The following is a 20,733-nucleotide window of genomic DNA, read 5'->3' on the forward strand; positions in this document are numbered from 1 at the left end:
CAGGAAAATTATTGTTTGAGAGGGTATTAGTCTTGACTTCTTTTTGTTGACTGTGTATCCCAGAGATTTCAACAACATTATTACAAACGCCAGGTATTTCAGAAGAGTGTGTTTGCTGTCCGCTTGGATCAGGCAGTCGTCCAAATATGGGTATATTTGTATCCCTTGAAGTCTGCAGAAGGCAATTACTGATGCCAGGCATTTCGTGAACACTCTGGGCGCAGTAGATAAGCCAAAGGGCAATGCAGATAATGGATAATGGGATGAACCTGCAAGAAATCTGAGGTATCTTCTGCAATCTTGTCTGATTGGGACATGCAGGTATGCCTCCTTGAGGTCCAATGTTACCAGCCAAGACTCCTTGCCCAGCATGGGAAGAAGCTGCTGTAATGTGAGCATCTTGAACTTTGGTATGAGTAAATATGCGTTTAGGATGGATAGGTCCAAAATAGGTCTCCAATCTTTGCCCTTCCTTGGTACCAGGAATAGTCTGGAATAAAAACCTTGACCCTGTTCTTGTGCAGGTACCTCTTGAATAGCTTTCATGTCCATGAGATCTGAAATTTGTTTTTGTGCCTCTGCCCTTTGATTGTGTGGCAGGTTTGGCATGCCTCTCATTTTTGGGAGGGTGTGAAAGTGGAATCTGTATCCTCTGTCTATAATGTCCAGGATCCATTTGTCTTTTGTGACAATATGCCAATTTTTCGAAAATAATGCCAGTTTTCCACCTAAAGGTGCTGCCATTTGAGCTTTGCTTGGCATGCAAAGGGGAAAGTCATTGGGTCTGCTTTCTGAATGGCTGTGAACTATCCTCACCCCCTCTTGGTGTAGGTGTTTGCCATTGTCTGCCTCTAAATGATCCTTGAGATTGCCCTCTACCCCTCGGGCGCCTGTATCTACCTCTTTGAGGTCTGTCCGTGGCTGGAAAGGACCAATTTTTTGAAGGCCAATTTCTACTGAAGCATGGGGGGGTTGTACCTGTAGGAAATCTTTCACTGTTTGCATTGATTTTGCCTTTTCCTCCATTTTCTTTAATACCTCCTCAGCTTTAACACCAAACAATACATCTTTTTGAAGAGGTGCATCTAGTAATTTAGCTTTGACATGATCTGGTAAGGTTTGCTCTTTGAGCCAAGCATGTCTACGTATGACTGATCCTGTAACAGCAGCTCTACAAGAGGCCTCTAAAGCATCAAAACCACATTGCAAGGTATGTTTACCCACTTGCTCTGCACTATGCAACAAATCCTGCAACTCCTTCAAGTCTGGTTGTTCAGGTTGTGACATTTTGCTTTTCGACTGAGATAACAAAAACTGTTGATACTTTAACATATGGAACTGACAGTTTAATGCCCTCATGGTTAAGGTGGCCGAGGTGTATACCTTTTTCCCCCACCTTTCTAAAGCTCTGGAATCTCTCTCTGAAGGTAATGGATTTTTGGCAGTGGAGGCCTTAATTCCCTTGGGACCCTGTGAAATAGTTTCTGGGTCAGCCGCATGGCTTTTGTATAGGAATTGGTGTGAATCAGGAACCTGGTAATACCTGTCAGGCTTGACTGAAGTTGGAGGTGAATCTGGGTTAAGGCTGGCCTCTGAATACACATCATCTAGTATGTCTAAGACAGGAGGTATAGCCAGAGGCCTGTGCTGAGGGGGAGCAAGAGGAAATCCCTGAGCCTTTTCTTGGAGTCAGAGTACTCTTGGCCTTCCCAGTGGAAGTGTTCCCTCAAGGTATGCAAGGTTTCCACAAAAGAGTAATCCTCAGGGGGGGAGACAGAGGGAATGGACTCCTCTGCATCAGAGTCTTTGAAAGGGGAGTAACAATGTTCCTGGTCCTCAGAATGTTCTGAAGTAATGGAGGCCTGGTCTGAGGAAGGGTATTCTTCCTCCACTCTGGGCCTTTTGTCCGAGGGGGGTTGAGAACCCCTGATAAGAGTAATCAAATCCTCAGCCATTTTGAGCATCTGCTTTTTAGGCATGGGGCCTTGAGAGGGGCCCTGTGGAGCTTGTCTTTTTGAATGCATGGCTGCTTTAGATTTAGTGTAAGCCTTAATGGAAAAGGAAGAAGGCCTGAAGACACCTTGAGAGGTGGCACGCCTGTCTGAACTCTGAGTTTCCCCGCCAAGAGTGGCTTCGGTATCTGTTGTCAGGGTGTGGGCCGAAGAGCCTGCGACCTTGGGCACAGAAGACACCGCTAATGAAATGTCATCGGTAGTCAGGGGCTGCGTAGGCGCCTCGCTGAGAACCAGAGCACCTGTAGTCGGCTTTAGCGTGGTGTCGGTAGAAGTCGCGGACATCGTATGACGGTCCTTATCTTTGTGTCGTTTACTCAAAACTGGAGTCGGAGTATCCGACGACATGTTGTAATTAAACTTTTTGCCAAAATAGTGTTGGGCGAACTCCGCCTGATGCTTAATAGTGCGTCTGTTGAATGTAGCACAAAAACGACAGGCCGAGACGTCGTGGTCTGGGCCTAAGCAAGGGATACAGAGGGAATGGAAATCCTTATGCGGTACTTGCTTCCCACATGAAATGCAATTATTAACTTTGTCTGACATCAGTCTGAGGCAAGAAAAGTTTCCCCAACGGGGTACTTAGCTTTCAAGAAGTCTTCGGTTGAAAAATATTCGTAATCTCAGGAGCTGGCCGACTGGCACTTGCGAACTGCTTCTGCTTCGGGCACCGCGCGGCAAGAAAGACTGGAGAAAATGGCGTTGGCTGGTTCTTTTATACCCCTGTCGCACTGACATCAGGGAAGAAGCGACGACATCCGACGCCGGACCTGGACTTTGGAATTCGGCCGACCGAGGACCCGCCTGACAGCAGGAAAACCTATCTGTTATGACTGCAGCTGTATGCACGATGAACATCGAAAAGAAGTCACAACTGGTACCCTCTCAAAAAATTACATTTCTGGGTGCAAGCTTGAATACAACTGTCCAGATGGCTTTCCTTACACCTGAAATGCAAATTCATTTGGTGACTTACTTCAAACAGGTGGCCACAAAAACCCTGCTATCTGCAAGACAAATACTGCAAACCTTGGGGTTCATGGCCTCCTGCATTCATCTAATTCCATATTCAAGAGTGCATATGAGGAAACTTCAGTGGTACTTAAAAAGTTTATGGAGTCATTGTCACAGCCTGGAAGCAATGATTCCTATCATACCTTGCCTGCAACTAGAGTTCCTATGGTGGGCAGAGGCCTGCCACCAAAACAAGGGACTGCCATTCACACCACCCCCTGTCGCCCAAACCCTAACTACAGATGCATCAGACTATGCATGGGGGGCTTATCTGGCAGGGAAGTGCATGCAGGGCAAATGGAGCCCAAATCAAATGCATTTTCATATCTATCAAAAAGAAATGCTAGCTGTACAGAATGCACTGACGGCCTTCAAGGACTACCCTCATCCAGGACAACTAATGATAAAGACGGACAACACCACGGTTATGTGGTACATAAACAAGCAGGGGGGGGGTACACATTCCTACCACCTCTGCAGACTAGCCATGGCATTGTGGAACACGGCCTTGAGCTGTCGGGTACAACTACAAGCTCAACTCCTGCCAGGAAAGCTGAATATTCTGGCAGACGAACTAAGCAGAAATCTCATGGACCCACACGAATGGAAACTGGAACCACGGATTTTCAACATGTTGACTCGCAAATGGGGGACCCCAGACAGATCTTTTTGCCTCACCCCAGACCTACCAGTTGGACTACTTTTGCACAAGAACTCCTCACAAAAAAGCCTGGAAAGTGGATGCTCTGTCCTTCAGCTGGAAAAAACCTAACAGTCTATGCCTTTCCCCCTCTGCCTCTGCTCTCCAAAGTTCTACTAAAAGTCAAACAGGACAAACCAAAAAGTATTTTGATTGCTCCAGACTGGCCTCACCAACACTGGTACCCACTCCTGCACAGTCTGTCACAAATTTCTCCATGGCACCTGCCTCAGACACCTTCCTAAGTGTCTCAGTAGGAGAACCAAACTCTGCACCCTCAGCTCCAAACATTGAATCTTGCAGCTTGGCTAATCATTTAAATTCCCCCTTAGCATCCCTCAGCAAACCTGTGATGGATGTCATTTTGGAGGCGAGAAGACCTAGCACTAGAAAATTGTATGCTGACAAATGGAAAAGATTCTGTGCCTGGAATCATCTCAAGGGATGAGCACAGCAGCACCCAATTTACGTCAGATTTTGCAATACTTAACTGAGATGCTTCACAAGGGCCTGTCTTTTTCTTCCATAAAAATCCATGCCTCAGCCATTTCAGCTTATTACAACACAGAACCCCCCCCCTTCTCTCATCCTCTGCTAAAGCAGTATCTCAGAGGGGCCAAAAACTTGAGACCACCCAGGAGAGCTTCAACCCCTGCCTGGGACCTTAACCTTGTATTGGAGAAACTCACTCTACCTCCTTTCTTTATTTTCTGGAAAACAGCCTTCCTTTTAGCAATCACTTCAGCTAGAAGGATTTCTGAATTACAGGCCCTTATGGCAGTGGAGCCTTTCATCATCTTTCATGCAGACAGGGTGTCGCTCAGGACCAATCCATCCTTCATGCCCAAGGTGGCATCCAGTGTGGCTCTTAATCAGACCATTCATTTGCCAACTTTCTTTCCCAATCCACAGAACAAGGGGGAGCCGATTCTGCATTCATTGGATGTACACAGACAAATTAGATTTTACTTTGACAGGACTAAATCTCGAAGAAAATCTGAACAACTCCTGGTAGCATTTGCTGCAGGGGCAGAGGGAAAGGCTATCTCAAAGCAAACCATTTCTAAATGGATAAGCCATTGTATTAATTTCTGCTATAAGCACCATGGAAAACCCATCCCTCGGGGGATCTGATCCCATTCCACCAGGGCTGCATCTACTTCTACAGCCTTTTTCAGAGGTGTTCCTATCAGGGATATTCTAGAAGCTGCTACCTGGAGTTCAGTTCATACTTTCACCAAGCATTATCACTTACCAATTTTCTCTAAATCCAAAGCTGGCTTTCCACTGCTGTTTTGCAGGGTCTTATAACCGGTCCTAATGCTGTATAAATCCTTCCTCCCAACTGTAGCTTTGGGAATCTACCCAAATGTAATGACTGCAACAGTGAAACATGAAGAACATAGTACAGTTGTGTACACTTACCATAAATGTAGATGTTCGAGTGTATTCACTGTTGCAGTCCTGGTTACCCTCCCTCCAGCCCCCTGTTTTTCTCTTACTATACCTCTACTTTCTTTTACTATACTTAAAAGCCTTTTTGGTGTATTTGCTTTTGTTGAAGGTATATTTTTGCGTTTTTAATTATTTATATATTTTGCTCCCCATTTGGGGGGCACCTGACATCTGGGGCAAGAAAAACTGATGTACTGGCGTCGGCTGCATATTTCATACCCCTGACGACCTGACGTCATGGAAGAAGGGACAGCAACCGACGCAGGACCCAAGACTTTGTTAATCAGGCCGACTGAGGGCAACCTGCCAGCAGATTACCCAAATGTAATGACTGCAACAGTGAATACACTCGAACATCTACATTTATGTGTACACAACTGTACTATGTGTAGACTGCTTCCAAAAGGTGGGCCTCACGTTAGTTATAAAAGTTTCATGACACCCCAAGCAAAGATCCTGTTTCTGGGGGCCCTGATAGACTCAACCCAACAGAAAGCATTTCTCCCACAGGACAAAATGGTTTTCCTTATGGATTATTTGAACAACCTAGTCACAAAACAACTTATGACCAGAGAATTCTTAAGGATCTTAGGATACATGGTATCATGTATCCTGATGGTCCCTTTAACAAAGCTACACATGAGGAAATGCAAATGTTTTTTCGCAATGTCTGGGAACAGCACTGTTAGCCCCTAGAAACCCTTTTACCCTTGCTCCTATGCCTCAGGAGGGAACTTTTGTGGTGGAAGGACAACATACAAAAGAACCAAGGAGCAACCTTCATGCTGCCGCAGGCAGACAAGTCCATAACCATGGAAAGCACAGTCATGGGAGCCCACATACAATGGATGTAAAAAGTTTACAGACCCCTGCTAAAATGCCAGGTTTTTGGGATATACAAAATGAGACCACAATAAATCATTTCAAAACTTTTCCCACCTTTAGTGTGACCTATAACCTGTGCAATTCAGTTGAAAAACAAACAAATCTCTTAGGGTTAAAAAATATAAAAAATAAAAAGCATACAATATGCTGGTTGCATATATATCCGCGGTGGTGCAGCGGTAGCGTTGTTGCCTCACAGCAAGAGGTTCTCCCATTCCATTCTCTGCTGGAGTACGGGAAGTGCCTTCTGTGAGGAGTCTGCATGTACTGCTGTGGTTGGGTGGGCGTTTGAAAGACATGCATAATGGGCGTTCCTTCGTTGAAGGTTGAACGTCGAGCTGGCACCTCGGCATTCGTGAAAAATCTACTGCCAATCATTAGCGGACCGGAGTTCCGCTGTGGCGACCCCTAATCGGGAAAAGGCGAAACACACAACAATATGTTGGTTGCATAAGTGTGCACTCCCTTAAACTAATACTTTGTTGTGTGTGCACACCCTTAAACTAATACTTCAAGGGAAAAAAAAATATCTTACACTTGTTGAAGGTTTACCAGTGGAAAAGTGAAACAAACAAAGAAAAAAACTCTGGTATTCCACCACAGCAAAAATCCACCACGATAGTCCTGTGTCAAACAGCAAGCAAATTTAATGGAAAAAAGTAAAAACAGCATTAAAATTCCATAGTGATAAAATGATAAGTGCTTTCGGCTATTTAGCCTTCTTCAGATCGTTATCTTTTGGTAGCAATGCTTAATATTTATACTAAAAACTAACCAATAAGGTTTAAAATTAATTGACTTCTAAACCGATCATGTCAATTCATTCTTAGTCTATTAGAATATCCAGTAATCTTTCTTTGCACTACTAAGTAGCCAATAGCTATGATTTAAAATTGGCACCAAAAATATGCTAATATACTATGTTGGCCCATCCTACTTCAGCTATATTCTAATATGCACTTCTCTGCCTATTTTTTTACTGGCTATAAGTGCCAAATGCATCATTCCAATGGATTTAGTTTTACATAGCTTCCCTGTTTCACTTTGCTGCCGTCCAATGGCCAAAGTGTAATACTAGCTTGGTAAAGATTTTTCAGAAGCATTTATTTCCATTATTCTTTTTACTGATTGGCTTCCCTGTTTCCACTTTGCTGCCATCAAGTGGCCAAAGTGTAATACTAGCTTTTTTTAATTTTTTTTCAAAAGCATTTGTTTTATTTTTCTTTGTCATATATAAACTTACTGTAATTGATTTTAACTAACAGGTCGCCTTTCTGGAATTTTTATATATGATCTTCTTTAACAGTTATCTACTTTTCCAGATATACGAAACAATTCTTATCTGTAACTACCAAAATATTAAAACATTACTGACACTGCCAAGAGCATGGTCACTATGTCAACTCTGCTTCCGTCAGCACAGAAATGCATAACTGCACATTACAATTTTATATCCTTTTACTATATAAATAGTCCATTATTCACTAAATAATCTCTAGATATATAAATATATGAAACGACGTCCCTATTCACTGCCTTGATAGAAAACATAGGAGTCTCTTCAAATTTTTCTTGTTTTTATACTGAAATCTCGGTTGCTCTCCTACTATATGTTTAATTTTCTCATCCGTTGTTAATATTGACCAGTAGATATACATCATTTATGTTTAGATCACACCAATATTTCTACTCATTTTTTTCCTTTTAGCTGACATTATGATATAATAACTATCAAATACAAAATATGTTTAATAAGTATAATATTCAGCTATTACGTATTTATCAATTCTGACATGGAAAGTACTTTAGATCTGAATATTGCTTTTCACTAAGGATATGTGCATGTTCTTGCTTCATAATAGTGATAGTTTTGAAAACAGGTATATTTGGACATTGTTTTCTATCAAGGCAGTGAATAGGGATGTCATTTCATATATTTATATATCTAGAAATTATTTGGTGAATAATGGACTCTATTTATATAGTAAAAGGATATAAAATTGTAATGTGCAGTTATGCATTTCTGTGCTGACGGAAGCAGAGTTGACATAGTGACCATGCTCTTGGCTGTGTCAGTAATGTTTTAATATTTTGGTAGTTATAGATAAGAATTGTTTTGTATATCTGGAAAAGTAGATAACTGTTAAAGAAGATCATATATAAAAATTCCAGAAAGGCGACCTGTTAAAGTTAATTATAGTAAGTTTATATATGACAAAGAAAAATAAAACAAATGCTTTTGAAAAAGTATTTTAAAAAGCTAGTATTACACTTTGGCCACTGGATGGCAGCAAAGTGGAAACAGGGAAGCCATGCAGTAATAAGAATAATGGAAATAAATGCTTCTGAAAAATCTTTACCAAGCTAGTATTACACTTTGGCCACTGGATGCCAGCAAAGTGGAAACAGGGAAGCTATGTAAAACTAAATCCATTGGAATGATACATTTGGCACTTATAGCCAGTAAAAAAATAGGCAGAGAAGTGCATATTACATATAGCTGAAGTAGGATGGGACAACATAGTATATTAGCATATTTTTGGCGCCAATTTTAAATCATAGCTATTGGCTACTTAGTAGTGCAGAGAAAGATTACTGGATATTCTAATAAAGACTAAGAATGAATTGACATGATTGGTTTAGAAGTCAATTGATTTTAAACCTTATTGGTTAGTTTTTAGTATAAATATTAGGCATTGCTACTAAAAGATAACGATCTGAAGAAGGCTAAACAGCCGAAAGCGCTTATCGTTTTATCACTATGGAATTTTAATGCTGTTTTTACTTTTTTCCATTAAATTTGCTTGCTGTTTGACACAGGACTATCATGGTGGATTTTTGCTGTGGTGGAATACCAGAGGTTTTTTCTTTGTTTAAACTAATACTTTGTTGAAGCACCTTTTGATTTAATTACAGCATTCAGTCTTCTTGGGCAGGAGTCAATCAACATGGCACATCTTGACTTAGCAATATTTGCCCACTGTTCCTTGCAAAGGTGCTGCAAATCTATTGTGACAGCATCTCTTGTGCACAGCCCTCTTCAGGTCACCCCAAGATTTTCTATTGGACTTGGGTCTGGACTCTGGGTTGGCCATTCCAAAACTTTAATTTTCTTCTGGTGAAACCATTCTTTTGTTGATTTGAATGTATGCTTGGGGTCATTGTAGTGCTGAAATTCCTCTTCAGCTTTCTAGCAGATGCCTGAAGGTTTTGAGCCAAAGTGACTGGTATTTGGAACTGTTCATAATTCCCTCCACTTTGACTAAAGCCCCAGTTCCAGCTGAAGAAAAGCAACCCCAAAGCATGATACTGCCACCACCATGCTTCACCGTGGGGATGGTGATCTTTTGGTGAGGCAAAGTGTTGTTTTTGCGCCAAATGTGCATTTTGGAATTGTGGCCAAAAAGTTCAACCTTGGTAACATCATACCATAACACATTTTCCCACATACTTTTGGGAGAATTGATGTATTATTCTGCAACTTTTAGCTGGGCCTGGATGTCTTTTTGTGTAAGGAAAGGCTTCTGTCTTGCAAACCTACCTCATAGTCCTGACATATGGAGAATATGGCAGATTGTTGTCACGTAGTACACAACCAGTACTTGCCAGAAATTCCTGCAGCTCCTTCAGTGTTACTGTAGGTCTTTTGGCAGCCTCCCTGACCAGGTTTTGTCTGGTCTTTTCATCAGTTTTGGAGGGCCATCCAGTTCTTTGCAACATCACTGTTGTCCCATATTTTCTCCACTTTTTGATGACTGTCTTCACTGTGTTCTATGGTATAGCCAATGCTGTGGAATTTTTTTTTGTACCCTTCTCCTCACTGATACCTTTGAAAAATTAGATCCCTTTGATGCTTTGTAAGCTCTCTGCGAACCATGGCCTTTGCTGTAGCAGGCAACTGAGTAAAAGTCAGGAAAATTCTACTAGGACAGCTGAATTTTATTTGGGGTTAATCAGAGTCTCTTTAATTAATGGCAGGTGTTTACCCAAGAAGACTGAATACTGTAAATCAAAACATGCTTCAACAAAGTATTAGTTTGTGTGTGCACACACAACAAAGTATTAGTTTAAGGGTGTGCACACTTATGCAACCAGCGTATTGTACATTTTTTATATTTTTCTCCTAACAGATTTGCTTGTTTTTCAAATGAATTGTAATGGTCATAGGTCTCATTAAAGGTGGAAAAAGTTTTGAAATGTTTTATTGTGGTCACATTTTTCTATATCACAAAAACTGGCATTTTAACAGGGGTGTGTAAACTTTTTATATCCACTGTAGGCTCGCTGAGGGTGCAGGGCATTTGGTCCCAACAGAGAAAATTGCACATCACTCTAAAGGAAATGCTAACAGTCTTCCTAGCTATAAAAGCTTTCTGACAAAATCAGGAACCCTGCAAATCTGGACAGAGACAGTACCACAGTCACGTGGTACATAAACAAGGGAGGCCTTCTCTTACCCACTGTGCAGCCTTACCAGAAAGATATGGATGATAGTCGAAAACTTTGGAATTACCCTCATAATATTGTACATCCCAGGCCACTGCAGTCTCCTTGCAAACTCCCAGAGCAGGGACCAGCTAGAGCCAAACGAATGAATGTTGAAATAGGAAGTCTTCCTTGATCTCACCACTCTATGGGGAGGTCTCATCTACAGACCTTTTTGCCCATGTTCACAACAAGCAAATTGAGATTCTGCTGCAGAACACAACAGGAGGAGGGAGCATGGAAATAGATGTCTGCTCCTTTGCATGGATCCGTTAGATCTGATGTTATCCATGTCATCATTCATCACCATAGGGCCTAGTCTCCAATATCGGATCAGAAACAGCAACATACAACAGACAGATCCAAGGCTGTAGCTCCTCTATCTCTCATGATGCCCTGCTGCCCTCTAACCCCTAAATCTCGTTTGCCATTATTCAGTGCAGATGTGATTCCTCGGCTCTGAGTGCAGATAAGTGTTTCTTGACTATTTTTTGGCTTAGTATAGTCTGGTGGGTTTTATCTCTTTACAGTTATTTTTTTAGTTTTAGTAGTACCTCCGTCCCTTAGTTTAGTTATTTAGAGAGTTTGTCACTAGTGGTGGTTTTGGCGCCCCTTTTTCTCTTAGCCATTAGGGCTTTCGCAGTTAGTTATCTTCTGTGGTTTCTTGTGTGTGTGTGTTTAGTTTAGTCTTTCTTTGACTTATAATCCTTCAGGCTTTAAAAAGTGCCCCTTGTGCGGTCAGAAGATGCCCAATTCCGACTTGAACATAGAGTGATTGTATTCTTTGGGCGCTCTGCACCTGGAGGCTGAATGAGACATTTGTGCAATTTAACCCCAGGGCCTTGGTGGAGCACTGCAATAAGCCCCTTTTGAAAGGTCTGGCTCAGGGGGGGAACCCTTTGTTTCCCCCTCAAAGGGTTTTTTTGTTCCCAAGAGGAAGACCCCTTCTTTGCCTTAGGCTCCAACCAAGAAATTGAGGCTGTTGGATCCTAGGTTACCAGATCTGACCCCAGCCTGGACCATCTCGGATCTGAGGTCTTCAGATCCGAGAGCTGCGGAGTAATCTTCCAGATCCATTGTTGAAAAGGGAAGTCTTCCTTGATCTCACCACTCTATGGGGAGGTCTCCTCTACAGACCTTTTTGCCCGTGTTCACAACAAACCAACTGAGATTATGCTGCAGAACACAGCAGGAGGGAGCATGGAAGTAGATGTGTTCTCCTTTGCATGGATCCGTTAGATCTGATGTTATCCATGTCATCATTCATCACCATAGGGCCTAGGCTCCAATATCAGATCTGAGACAACAACATACAACAGACAGATCCAAGGCTCTAGCTCCTCTATCTCTCATGATGCCCTGCTGCCCTCGAACCCCTAGATCTCGGCCCTTGGATCCGACCAGGCTCAGGCCAGATTCAGATCCAACCAGTTTACCTGATCTGATTGCTGTGTCGGCTTGGCCGTCAGATCTGACAGAATCATCGGATCCAGTTATAGTTCTGTTGGAGGTACTTCTCCTACCTACAAACATTTTGCTCAATCAGTTCTGAGGCCTCTGAGCCGAGCCCCAGAACACCGCCACAGGTCAGTAGGGTTGCCTACCAAGTCTATTCATTCCTCCTCTTCCTCCAGGTCTTCCAGGAGTCTGTTACCCTCTGACATGGACAGGATGATGAGGAGCTTCCTCAAGTCCCGGATACAGTTGGGACTGTTGGCTCTCCATGCCCATCTGGCCAAGGGGGCTTCGCCCCTCCCAGTTAGAAATTTCTTCATCCATCCCCGGTGTCCTTGGAATCTTGGGACATTGACACCCGTGGTCAGATCCCGAAGAGGCTGACTGTTCCCTTTTTCTTGACCCCATCGGGGTCCTGGCTTGTTCTTTTCCCCCTCCGTTGGACCAGAGTGAGTCCCGAGCTGGAGTAGTTGACACTGGCTCTGTGGGGGCTAAGTTTGGTACCATTGTTTTCAGATCGGTCCCTTCTCAGCCCCTCAGCCTTCGATAGCTCCAGGCCGGTATCGTCTGTGGGTTGTGGCGCTGTTTCAGGGCTCGTTCCTCCTCTCTGAGAGCTTCCCCCTCTGAGGTTGGGGACGGGATTGCTTCCAGCCCCTTGGCCTTCCAGGTGGTAGAGAGGACCTTTTCCAAGGCAGGAGTTTCATCTACCACCCCTCTGGGTCCATCCCTGCCTCTCTCTACTTTGGCTGGTGAGGTGTCGCGTACTGTTCAGGGTCAGCCCTCCCGTTTGAGCCTTCAAGGGGTTTCTTCCCCTTGAGGAGTCCCTGCTTATTCTGAGTCCTCCCCAGAGCCCCCCATGGAGGAGGTAAATCGTAAGAGAAAGTGCAAGAGGAGGCACTTGGACTTCCCTTTAGAAGTCCCTCGCTGAAGACATGGACCTCGATGGAGACAAGTCCCCCAGATCTCTGCCCAATGATGTCTTCTTTGGGGATATCCTTGAAATCTTGAAACAGAAGGGCAGATGGTCTCCCCAACCCCTGTCTTTGGGGGAGTCCGTGTTTTTGAAGGCTTTCAGTGTGGGACTGTCTACTTCCTGGGTGCCTCCCCTGCTAACGAGTTAGTGGATTTGACTGCTAGCAGGGCCTGGAAGGAGCCCGACACTGTGGAGCCAGTCCCAAAGAGAGCAGACAAATTCCTCAGCTCTCCTGCAGACTGTCTTTTCTGGAGCAAAGGAGTCCCGGTCGATGCCATCATGGTTGCTGCTGCCTCCAAGAAGGAGCTGGCAGGGCAGAGCTCCACTGTCCATCCCCCTAACAGGGAGTCCTGGACAGTAGACTATATGGGGAAGCATGTCTATGCCTCACCTACCTTTGGACTGAGGTCAGTTGATTATTTGGTGTACTTTACCTGACTCCAAAGGGATTTGGTCTAGGAACTTTCCACTTACCTTAGAGTTATTGCCGGTGGATGACTTTAAGAAGGTGTCACCCAAGCGCTCTACTCTGACTTCCCTTGCAAACTTCTCAATGAGGTTAATTTCCAGTGCTGCAGAATCTACCTTTCGAGCAGCAGGTACCGGCATTGCTGTGAGGCATCATGCTTGGTTACATTTATGTGGGTTTGCAGAACCCTTCAAAACTTTTTTTTACCAATGCTGTCTATGATGGTTCTACCCTTTTTGGACTTTCTGTGAAGGGCACTTTGACCTGCAGCAAGCAGGAAGGGAAGAGTTTGTGTTCAGGGTTCAGTTGATCTGGGAACAGGTCATGCAGATCTTAGACCTGTTGCGTCCCCCGCTTCACTTGGTTCTTTGAGTCCTTGGATCCATGGCCTCTGCCATTTATCTTGTTTCGTTCTCCTGGCAAGGTACCACATGTGGGTGTTGCAGTGGAATTCAGCGGTTCAGTGGTCGGCTGTGTCTCAACCCATGTCCTTGACCATAAAGCTGACACCTCTGTGCAGACGACACCTTCTTTGTTGGCTTCAGTCTCAGCATCTCATTCTAGGCAGGCCCTTTTCACTCCCTCTGCCCAAGGCCACAGTGACCATGAATGCTTCCCTGTTGGGGTGGGGGAGCATTTCCAGGGAAGTCTGTCCAAGGCGCGTGATCCCAAGTTGCACATAAATGTCCTAGAGATGAGAGTAGTTCTTCTATCGTTGGAAGCTTGTCAGGACTGCTTCCCTTGGGGGAGGATTGCATTTGAGACAGACAACTTGGCTGTGGTCTTGTATGTCAACAAACCGAGGGGAACACTATCTTACTCGGTGTACAGAGAAGCCATGATATTTGTGGGAATGGGTGATGTTCTTCGGGCACTTCCTTCTTGCAACACATATACCCAGAGATTTCATTGTGTTGGCCAGCAAGCTCAGCAGATACATCTTGAGTTTTAACGAGTGGTCACTCAATCCCAAAGTGGAGAGGCAGACTTCTGACAGTTGAGGTCAACCTTGCAGTGACCTCTTTGCCTCCCTAGCCAACTACAAATGCAGCAGGTACTTCACCTTAATCCCCCCTCGCCCCCAGGGGAGTCACTGAGGGATTCTCTAGTCCACAATTGGCGTCCAGTTCTCCTGTATGTCTATCCTCCTGTTCCTCTTAGTTCCGAGGCTCTGCAGAAAGCGCTGCGCTTGAGGGCATCCCTTATCCTCATTGCCCTTTTCTGGCCCCGTCAGCCATGACTCCCCTTTATCAGGTCTCATCTTAAGTATCCACCCTGGGTACTGGATCCTCGACAGGATCTAATTTCCTACCCATTGGGGCTTCTTCCCCCAAACCTTTGGACCGTTCGTCTAACCGCATGGTTTCTCCAATTCCAGTGGTTCTAAAGGCTGGTGTCTCCCATCAAGCATATTATTCTAGCCTCCTAGAAACCTTATTAAGGACACATTATTGAGGACAATTGGAAGGTTTTGATGGGGAATAGAACTCATACAGGTAGTCGGTGTAGAACCCAAGTTCACCTACAAGAAAATTAAGAACATTCCAAAACTAGAAAGGTTTACCATAGCAAGTGGCAAAGGTTCTCTATCTGGGCCAAGAGCAGGAATCTGGATCCCTTTTCTGCTTCTGTTTCTGACATCCTTTTGTTTTTGTCCTCCCTTTTCCAAGTGGGAGCAAGTTTCTCTATGATGAAGTTTCCGTTGGCAGCAATTACTAATTTTTACAAGAACAGTGAGACTTCATCTAGGCTTTGCAAAACGTTTATGAAGAGGAACTTCTTGCTTAGACCACAGATTAAGGATCACTTGCCTCCTTGGGACCTTAGATCAGTTTTGCAGTCTCTGACTAGGAGTCCCTTTGAACCTGCTAGTTCCTGCAGTCTCATAGTCTTGCAAGACAGCCTTCCTTGTTGCTATAATTTCAGCTAGGAGGGTTTCAAAACTGCAAGTTCTTTCCATTACTCCTCCTTATATGGTTTTTCACAAGGACAGTTTCTGTCGGGATGAATCCCTTCTTGCCCAAGGTTGCCTCTGAATCTAATCTAAACCAATGTATTCACTACCACTGTGTATTTTAACTAAAAATAAAGACATTAGAGTAATGATAACTGATAAGGGTGGTGTGATGGTGATTATGTGTACTGAAGATTATGTTAAAAACATTGAAGACATGTTGGCAAACGACACAGCATATTCTGTTGTAGATAAGAATGTAATTACGTTTTTTGAGAATAAACACTGATCTTTTCGACATGTTTTGTCAGGTAGTTTAGATCATGACACATATGAATATCTGTTAGTGGAACATCCCAGCATGGGACGTTTCTTTGGGATACCCAAAGTACACAAATCGGATACAAATCCGCCCTTTAGGCCCATTATTAAAGCCAATAGAACCAAGACAGAAAATATTTCTTTATGGCTGGATTAAATACTTAATCCTATAGTGCAAAAAGTGAAGTCGTACCTTAGGGACTCCTGGCACCTTTTGGAAATTTTGAGGGACATTAACCTCATCCATGGTGATTTTTATTTTGCATCTTTAGACGTTAAATCACCGTATACATGTATCAACCGAGATGGTGATGATAGAATATCTGAGAGATTACCTCAGTGGGTACACCAACTTTGCACACAATAAAATAGAGATGGTTTGCAGGCTTATGGGTATAGTTCTTGATGATAATTTTTTTGAGTTCAACCAAAGATGATATAAGCAGACCTCAGGGGTGGCTATGGGGGCAAGTGTGGCCATATCTTTTGCCAACCTTGTAATGGCCATGTGGGAGGTGAAATATTTGTATGTATATCCACAAAGGTCCCACATTATTTTATATCAAAGATTTATTGATGACTTGATATTTCTGTGGACTGGTGATTAGATTGAATTTGAGTCCTTTGTTAGGGACTTAAATCACACCACAGACTTTTTGGAATTTTCTGTGGGAAGTTTTGGTAGGACCATTAATTTCTTGGACATACATTTTGCTTTTGATACGTTTAGTAACTTTTGTGAGTAAGATTTATAGGAAAGATGTTTTTGTCAACCAATATTTGCACAGGAATAGCTTACACCCTATGCATATGAAGAAAGGGGTGATTAAGGGGCAATTTATTCGCCTCAGTAGACTTGCATCTGATGATGACACTTTTTTTCAAGAGGTCGTCATGTTGACGCATTTTTTTGAACAAAGAGGGTATGACCAGGCTTGGTTAACCAATATACACAAGGAAGTGTTCATTTGGAGACAAAACGCTGCCAAACCCATCATCAGGGAGGTTGGTGATGTAAGTAACAACAGGAAAAAGGACAGTACAGTGTTCACCATTTCTTTCCCCATTGTCAATTAGATGGGTGTCATTAAACACATTATTAAGGACAATTGGAAGGTTTTGATGGGGAATAGGGAACTCATACAGGTAGTCGGTGTAGAACCCAAGTTCACCTACAAGAAAATTAAGAACATTAAAAATATTTTGGAAAATGGTGGTGGAGGGCACACTTTAGCATTGATTGTGAATAGTGTTCGAGGTACTTTCTCCTGCAGGAACTGTAAACAATGTAGGTATATAAGTAATACATCTAGTACATTTATTGCACATCTTAAAAGGACTATTTGGGTCCACAGACTGTCTACCTGTGAGAGTACAAATATAGTTTGTGGCAGTTTGTGACACTTGTCCTAGTAACTGCATAGGAAAAGCCATTAGATGTTTAAAGCATAGAAAATATGAGCTCACACTTGCTGTTAAGAAAAAGGACTGTATCAATGCCTCCTTAGCTAGGCATGCGGTTCACTGTGCGAACTTTAAAAAGTTCACCTTTTCAGTCATAGATTATATTCAACAAGTAGATTATATAGGGAACACCAATTCGATCTTAGAATGTAAGGAGTCATTGTGGCAGATCAGTTTGGTAGCAGACAGAGAGCCCCTGATCTGAACGAATGCATTAATATTGACTGTTTTTTAGCACTAAAATAATACTGAAATCATAATATGATGATGTTTTTATATTAAGACATTTTTTTGATGTCTTGACATTCAAAGCTGTTTGGGAAAATAAGACAGTTTTTTTATTTTTATGGTATGATTTTATACCTTTAATTTAAAGTATCATGAAAGTCATGGGATGTGTGATGTAACTTTATAAGAGATATGTTTTGAGAGGTTAACTTTTTTTCTGAAGAAGTTCATGAAGAATAAATTTGAATGAAAGTACTAAAGAATAATGTTTGCTCCTTCATTCTATCTACAGCTTTTGGTTTGAGTTCTACCAGCTACCAATGATCTTTCCCAATTATTCCAACAAAGGCGAGTACATTCTACATACTTTGGACATGCACAGACTATTACGGTTCTACCTACATAGGATCAAAGGTTTTCGCAAGGCAGAGCAGCTCTTTGTGGCTTTTTCCCCTAACAGATGTGGCCTTCTGATTTCCAAGGTCACTGTTTCTAAATAGATCTCTAGCTGGATCTCCACAGTCTACGACAATAGACGTCTTGAGCTTCCAGGTAGGCTCATTGTACGAGGTCCATGGCTACTTCCTCAGCCTTTTTGGCCAGACTTTCTGTTAATGACATTTGTGCTGCAGCCACTTGGTCTAATCCTCACATCTTTATATCTCATTTCAAGCTGGATTTGATTTCTAGTGCCTAGAGAGGAGTTGTGGTATTGTATGAGGAAGTCGGGAGTGTCAGAGAAGTATGTAAGAGTGGTACAGGATATGTACGAGGGTAGTGTGACAGCAGTGAGGTCTGCGGTGGGAGTGATGGATGTGTTTAAGGTGGAGGTGGGATTACATCAAGGATCAGCTCTGAGCCCTTTATTTGCAATGGTGATGGACAGGTTGACAGACGAGATCATACAGGAGTCCCCGTTGACTATGATGTTTGCAGATGACATTGTGATCTGTAGTGAGAGTAGGGAACATGTGGAGGAGACCCTGGAGAGGTGGAGATGTGCTCTAGAGAGAAGAGGAATGAGGGTCAGCAGGACTAAGACAGAATATATGTGTGTGAATGAGAGGGAGGATAGAGGAATGGTGAGGATGCAGGGAGTAGAGGTGGCAAAGGTGGATGAGTTTAAATACTTGGGATCAACAGTTCAGAGTAATGGTGAGTGTGGAAGAAAGGTGAAGAAGAGAGTGCAGGCAGGATGGAGTGGGTGGAGAAGAGTGTCAGGAGTGATTTGGGACAGACTAGTACCAGTAAGAGTGAAGGGGAAGGTCTACAAGTGGGTAGTGAGACCAGCTATGTTATATGGGTTGGAGACAGTGGCAATGACAAAAAGGCAGGAGTCAGAGCTGGATGTGGCAGAGATAAAGATGTTAAGATTTGCACTGGGAGTGACAAGGGTGGACAGGATTAGGAATAAGTATATTAGAGGGTCAGCCCAGGTTGGAAGATTTGGAGACAAAGCCAGAGAGGCAAGATTACGTTGGTTTGGACATGTGCTGAGGAGGGAAGCAGGGTATATTGGGGAAAAAGATGCTAAGGATGAAGCTGCCAGGTAACAGGAAAAGAGGAAGGCCTAAGATAATATTTATGGATGTGGTGAGAGAGGACATACAGGTGGTTGGTGTGACAGAGCAAGATGCAGAGGACAGGAAGAAATGGAAACAGATGATCTGCTATGGCGACCCCTAATGGGAGCAGCTGAAAGAAGACGAAGACAAGTTGGATTTGATTTCTAGGAGCACAGGTTTGGCTCTGCAGTCCTCCGGCATGTCCTTCCTTGAGGCTTCCCAGGATAATGGTAGCTGGGGACTTTGACCCTATGGTGATGAATGATGACATAGAAAACATCCGATTGGGTTATGTACTTATCATAACTTGTCATCATTCATCACATTTTCCCTTCCGCCATTCCCTTACCTTGTGGATGTTGGAGGAGGATGGAGTGTGTTCCTTCCAGTTTTGCAGGAGTAGCCTTTAGGAATATGTTAGCAAACTCGATCTGGGGGTTAGAGGGCAGCAGGGGATCATGGGAGAGGGAGGAGCTAGAGCCTTTGATCCATCTGTTGTATGTTGCCAGCTCAGATCTGATATTGGATCCTAGACCCTATGATGATGAATGATGACATAGGATAACACATATGCCATGTTATGGTAAGTACATAACTCTCTGTCCATCTCATTGCTCTTTTTCAGTAGAAATTAAAAATGAATATGGATACATGGGACAGAAAAGATTGTACAGAAATAGTTTGCATATTGTTTGAGAGCAGTGTGATATGTTTCTGTAATAAACCACTGTAGAGATTTTAAATGTATTTTGTTCTTGTGTTTTCAGTTTCGACATAAGAGTGATAACCAGGTGAATAACCGTCAGTCTCAAGTCCTTATTAATGGAATGTGAGTATCCTTTTAAGCTAGCATAAATGTATCTAATGATGTTACTGACCATAGAATAATTGGTTTGTTCCCAGCAAAATGATTTAAAAATTCTGAAACATGATTACCAGTAACTGTATTGCAAACAATTGTACAGCAGAGATGAATAGGCCAACATTGCCTCGATTGTTGTTGAGTAGATATGGTCTTGCACATAGCAACTTTTCTGTGCGTAAGTGAAAGTTATTTTTAACCTTTTTCTGCAAGTACATTTTTTAAGTGTTTCAGCTGAGTCGGTCTTAAAATGCATCAAGATAATTTAGATTATTTTGAACATTACCTTCTCTTCTAAAGCTAAATGTAATTAGTGCACTCTGTACCCCCTTTGTATCTTGGGACATGTTGGCAGTATCTTTGACCTATCCCCTACATCTTTTCATGTTCTTCTCATAGTCCAGTTGATGTGGATGTCTTGTGGGTTACTTATCTGCTCTTTGTAGGCCATGTTTGAGTTGCTGAAAGTTAGGTTTGCATTTAGAATTACCAGTTCTGGAGAGCATTGGGCAATGTGAGGGGAATGGTGTTTATGAATCAGTGCAACTGCCAGTTTATTTGTAAGCATAGTGTATACCAGCCTAGCATGGTTGTTCATTTGTTGTGCATATACAGCTCGGCTGTTTGGTATTTGCTGGAAAGTACCCAGTTTTTTTTTCTTAAGTAACTGCCATAAAATTCCAAATCACAATTTGTCACTTGTTTCCCTTTGCCTGCTAATGTGTTAATAGCCCACGTCCCCGATGTTGGACATGATTATGCCACTAAAACTCCAGCTGGAACCAAATTTGTTTTTGTGTTGGGTGATGGGAGGCAAAAAGTATTTGGCACGACAGTAGATACGCTGAAGAGAGATTTTTGTTCCCTAGAGAGGTGATAGTTTTAGATTCC

The 20,733-nt window shown here is 42.9% G+C and overlaps 1 protein-coding gene across 1 annotated transcript in view; it reads left to right on the forward strand.

Annotated features, from left to right (window-relative positions):
- ATP8B2 (ATPase phospholipid transporting 8B2) overlaps positions 1-20,733 on the forward strand; it is a gene marked incomplete in the record, with an annotated part of 2,601,455 nt that overhangs the window by 803,462 nt on the left and 1,777,260 nt on the right. The window contains 1 exon segment of the mRNA XM_044080643.1: positions 19,748-19,809. Within this exon segment, the coding sequence (XP_043936578.1) occupies positions 19,748-19,809 (62 nt within the window).

Source organism: Protopterus annectens, chromosome 8.part0, assembly GCF_019279795.1.
Source record: "Protopterus annectens isolate FY-2018-M chromosome 8.part0, PAN1.0, whole genome shotgun sequence".
Classification (NCBI taxonomy): domain Eukaryota; kingdom Metazoa; phylum Chordata; order Ceratodontiformes; family Protopteridae; genus Protopterus; species Protopterus annectens.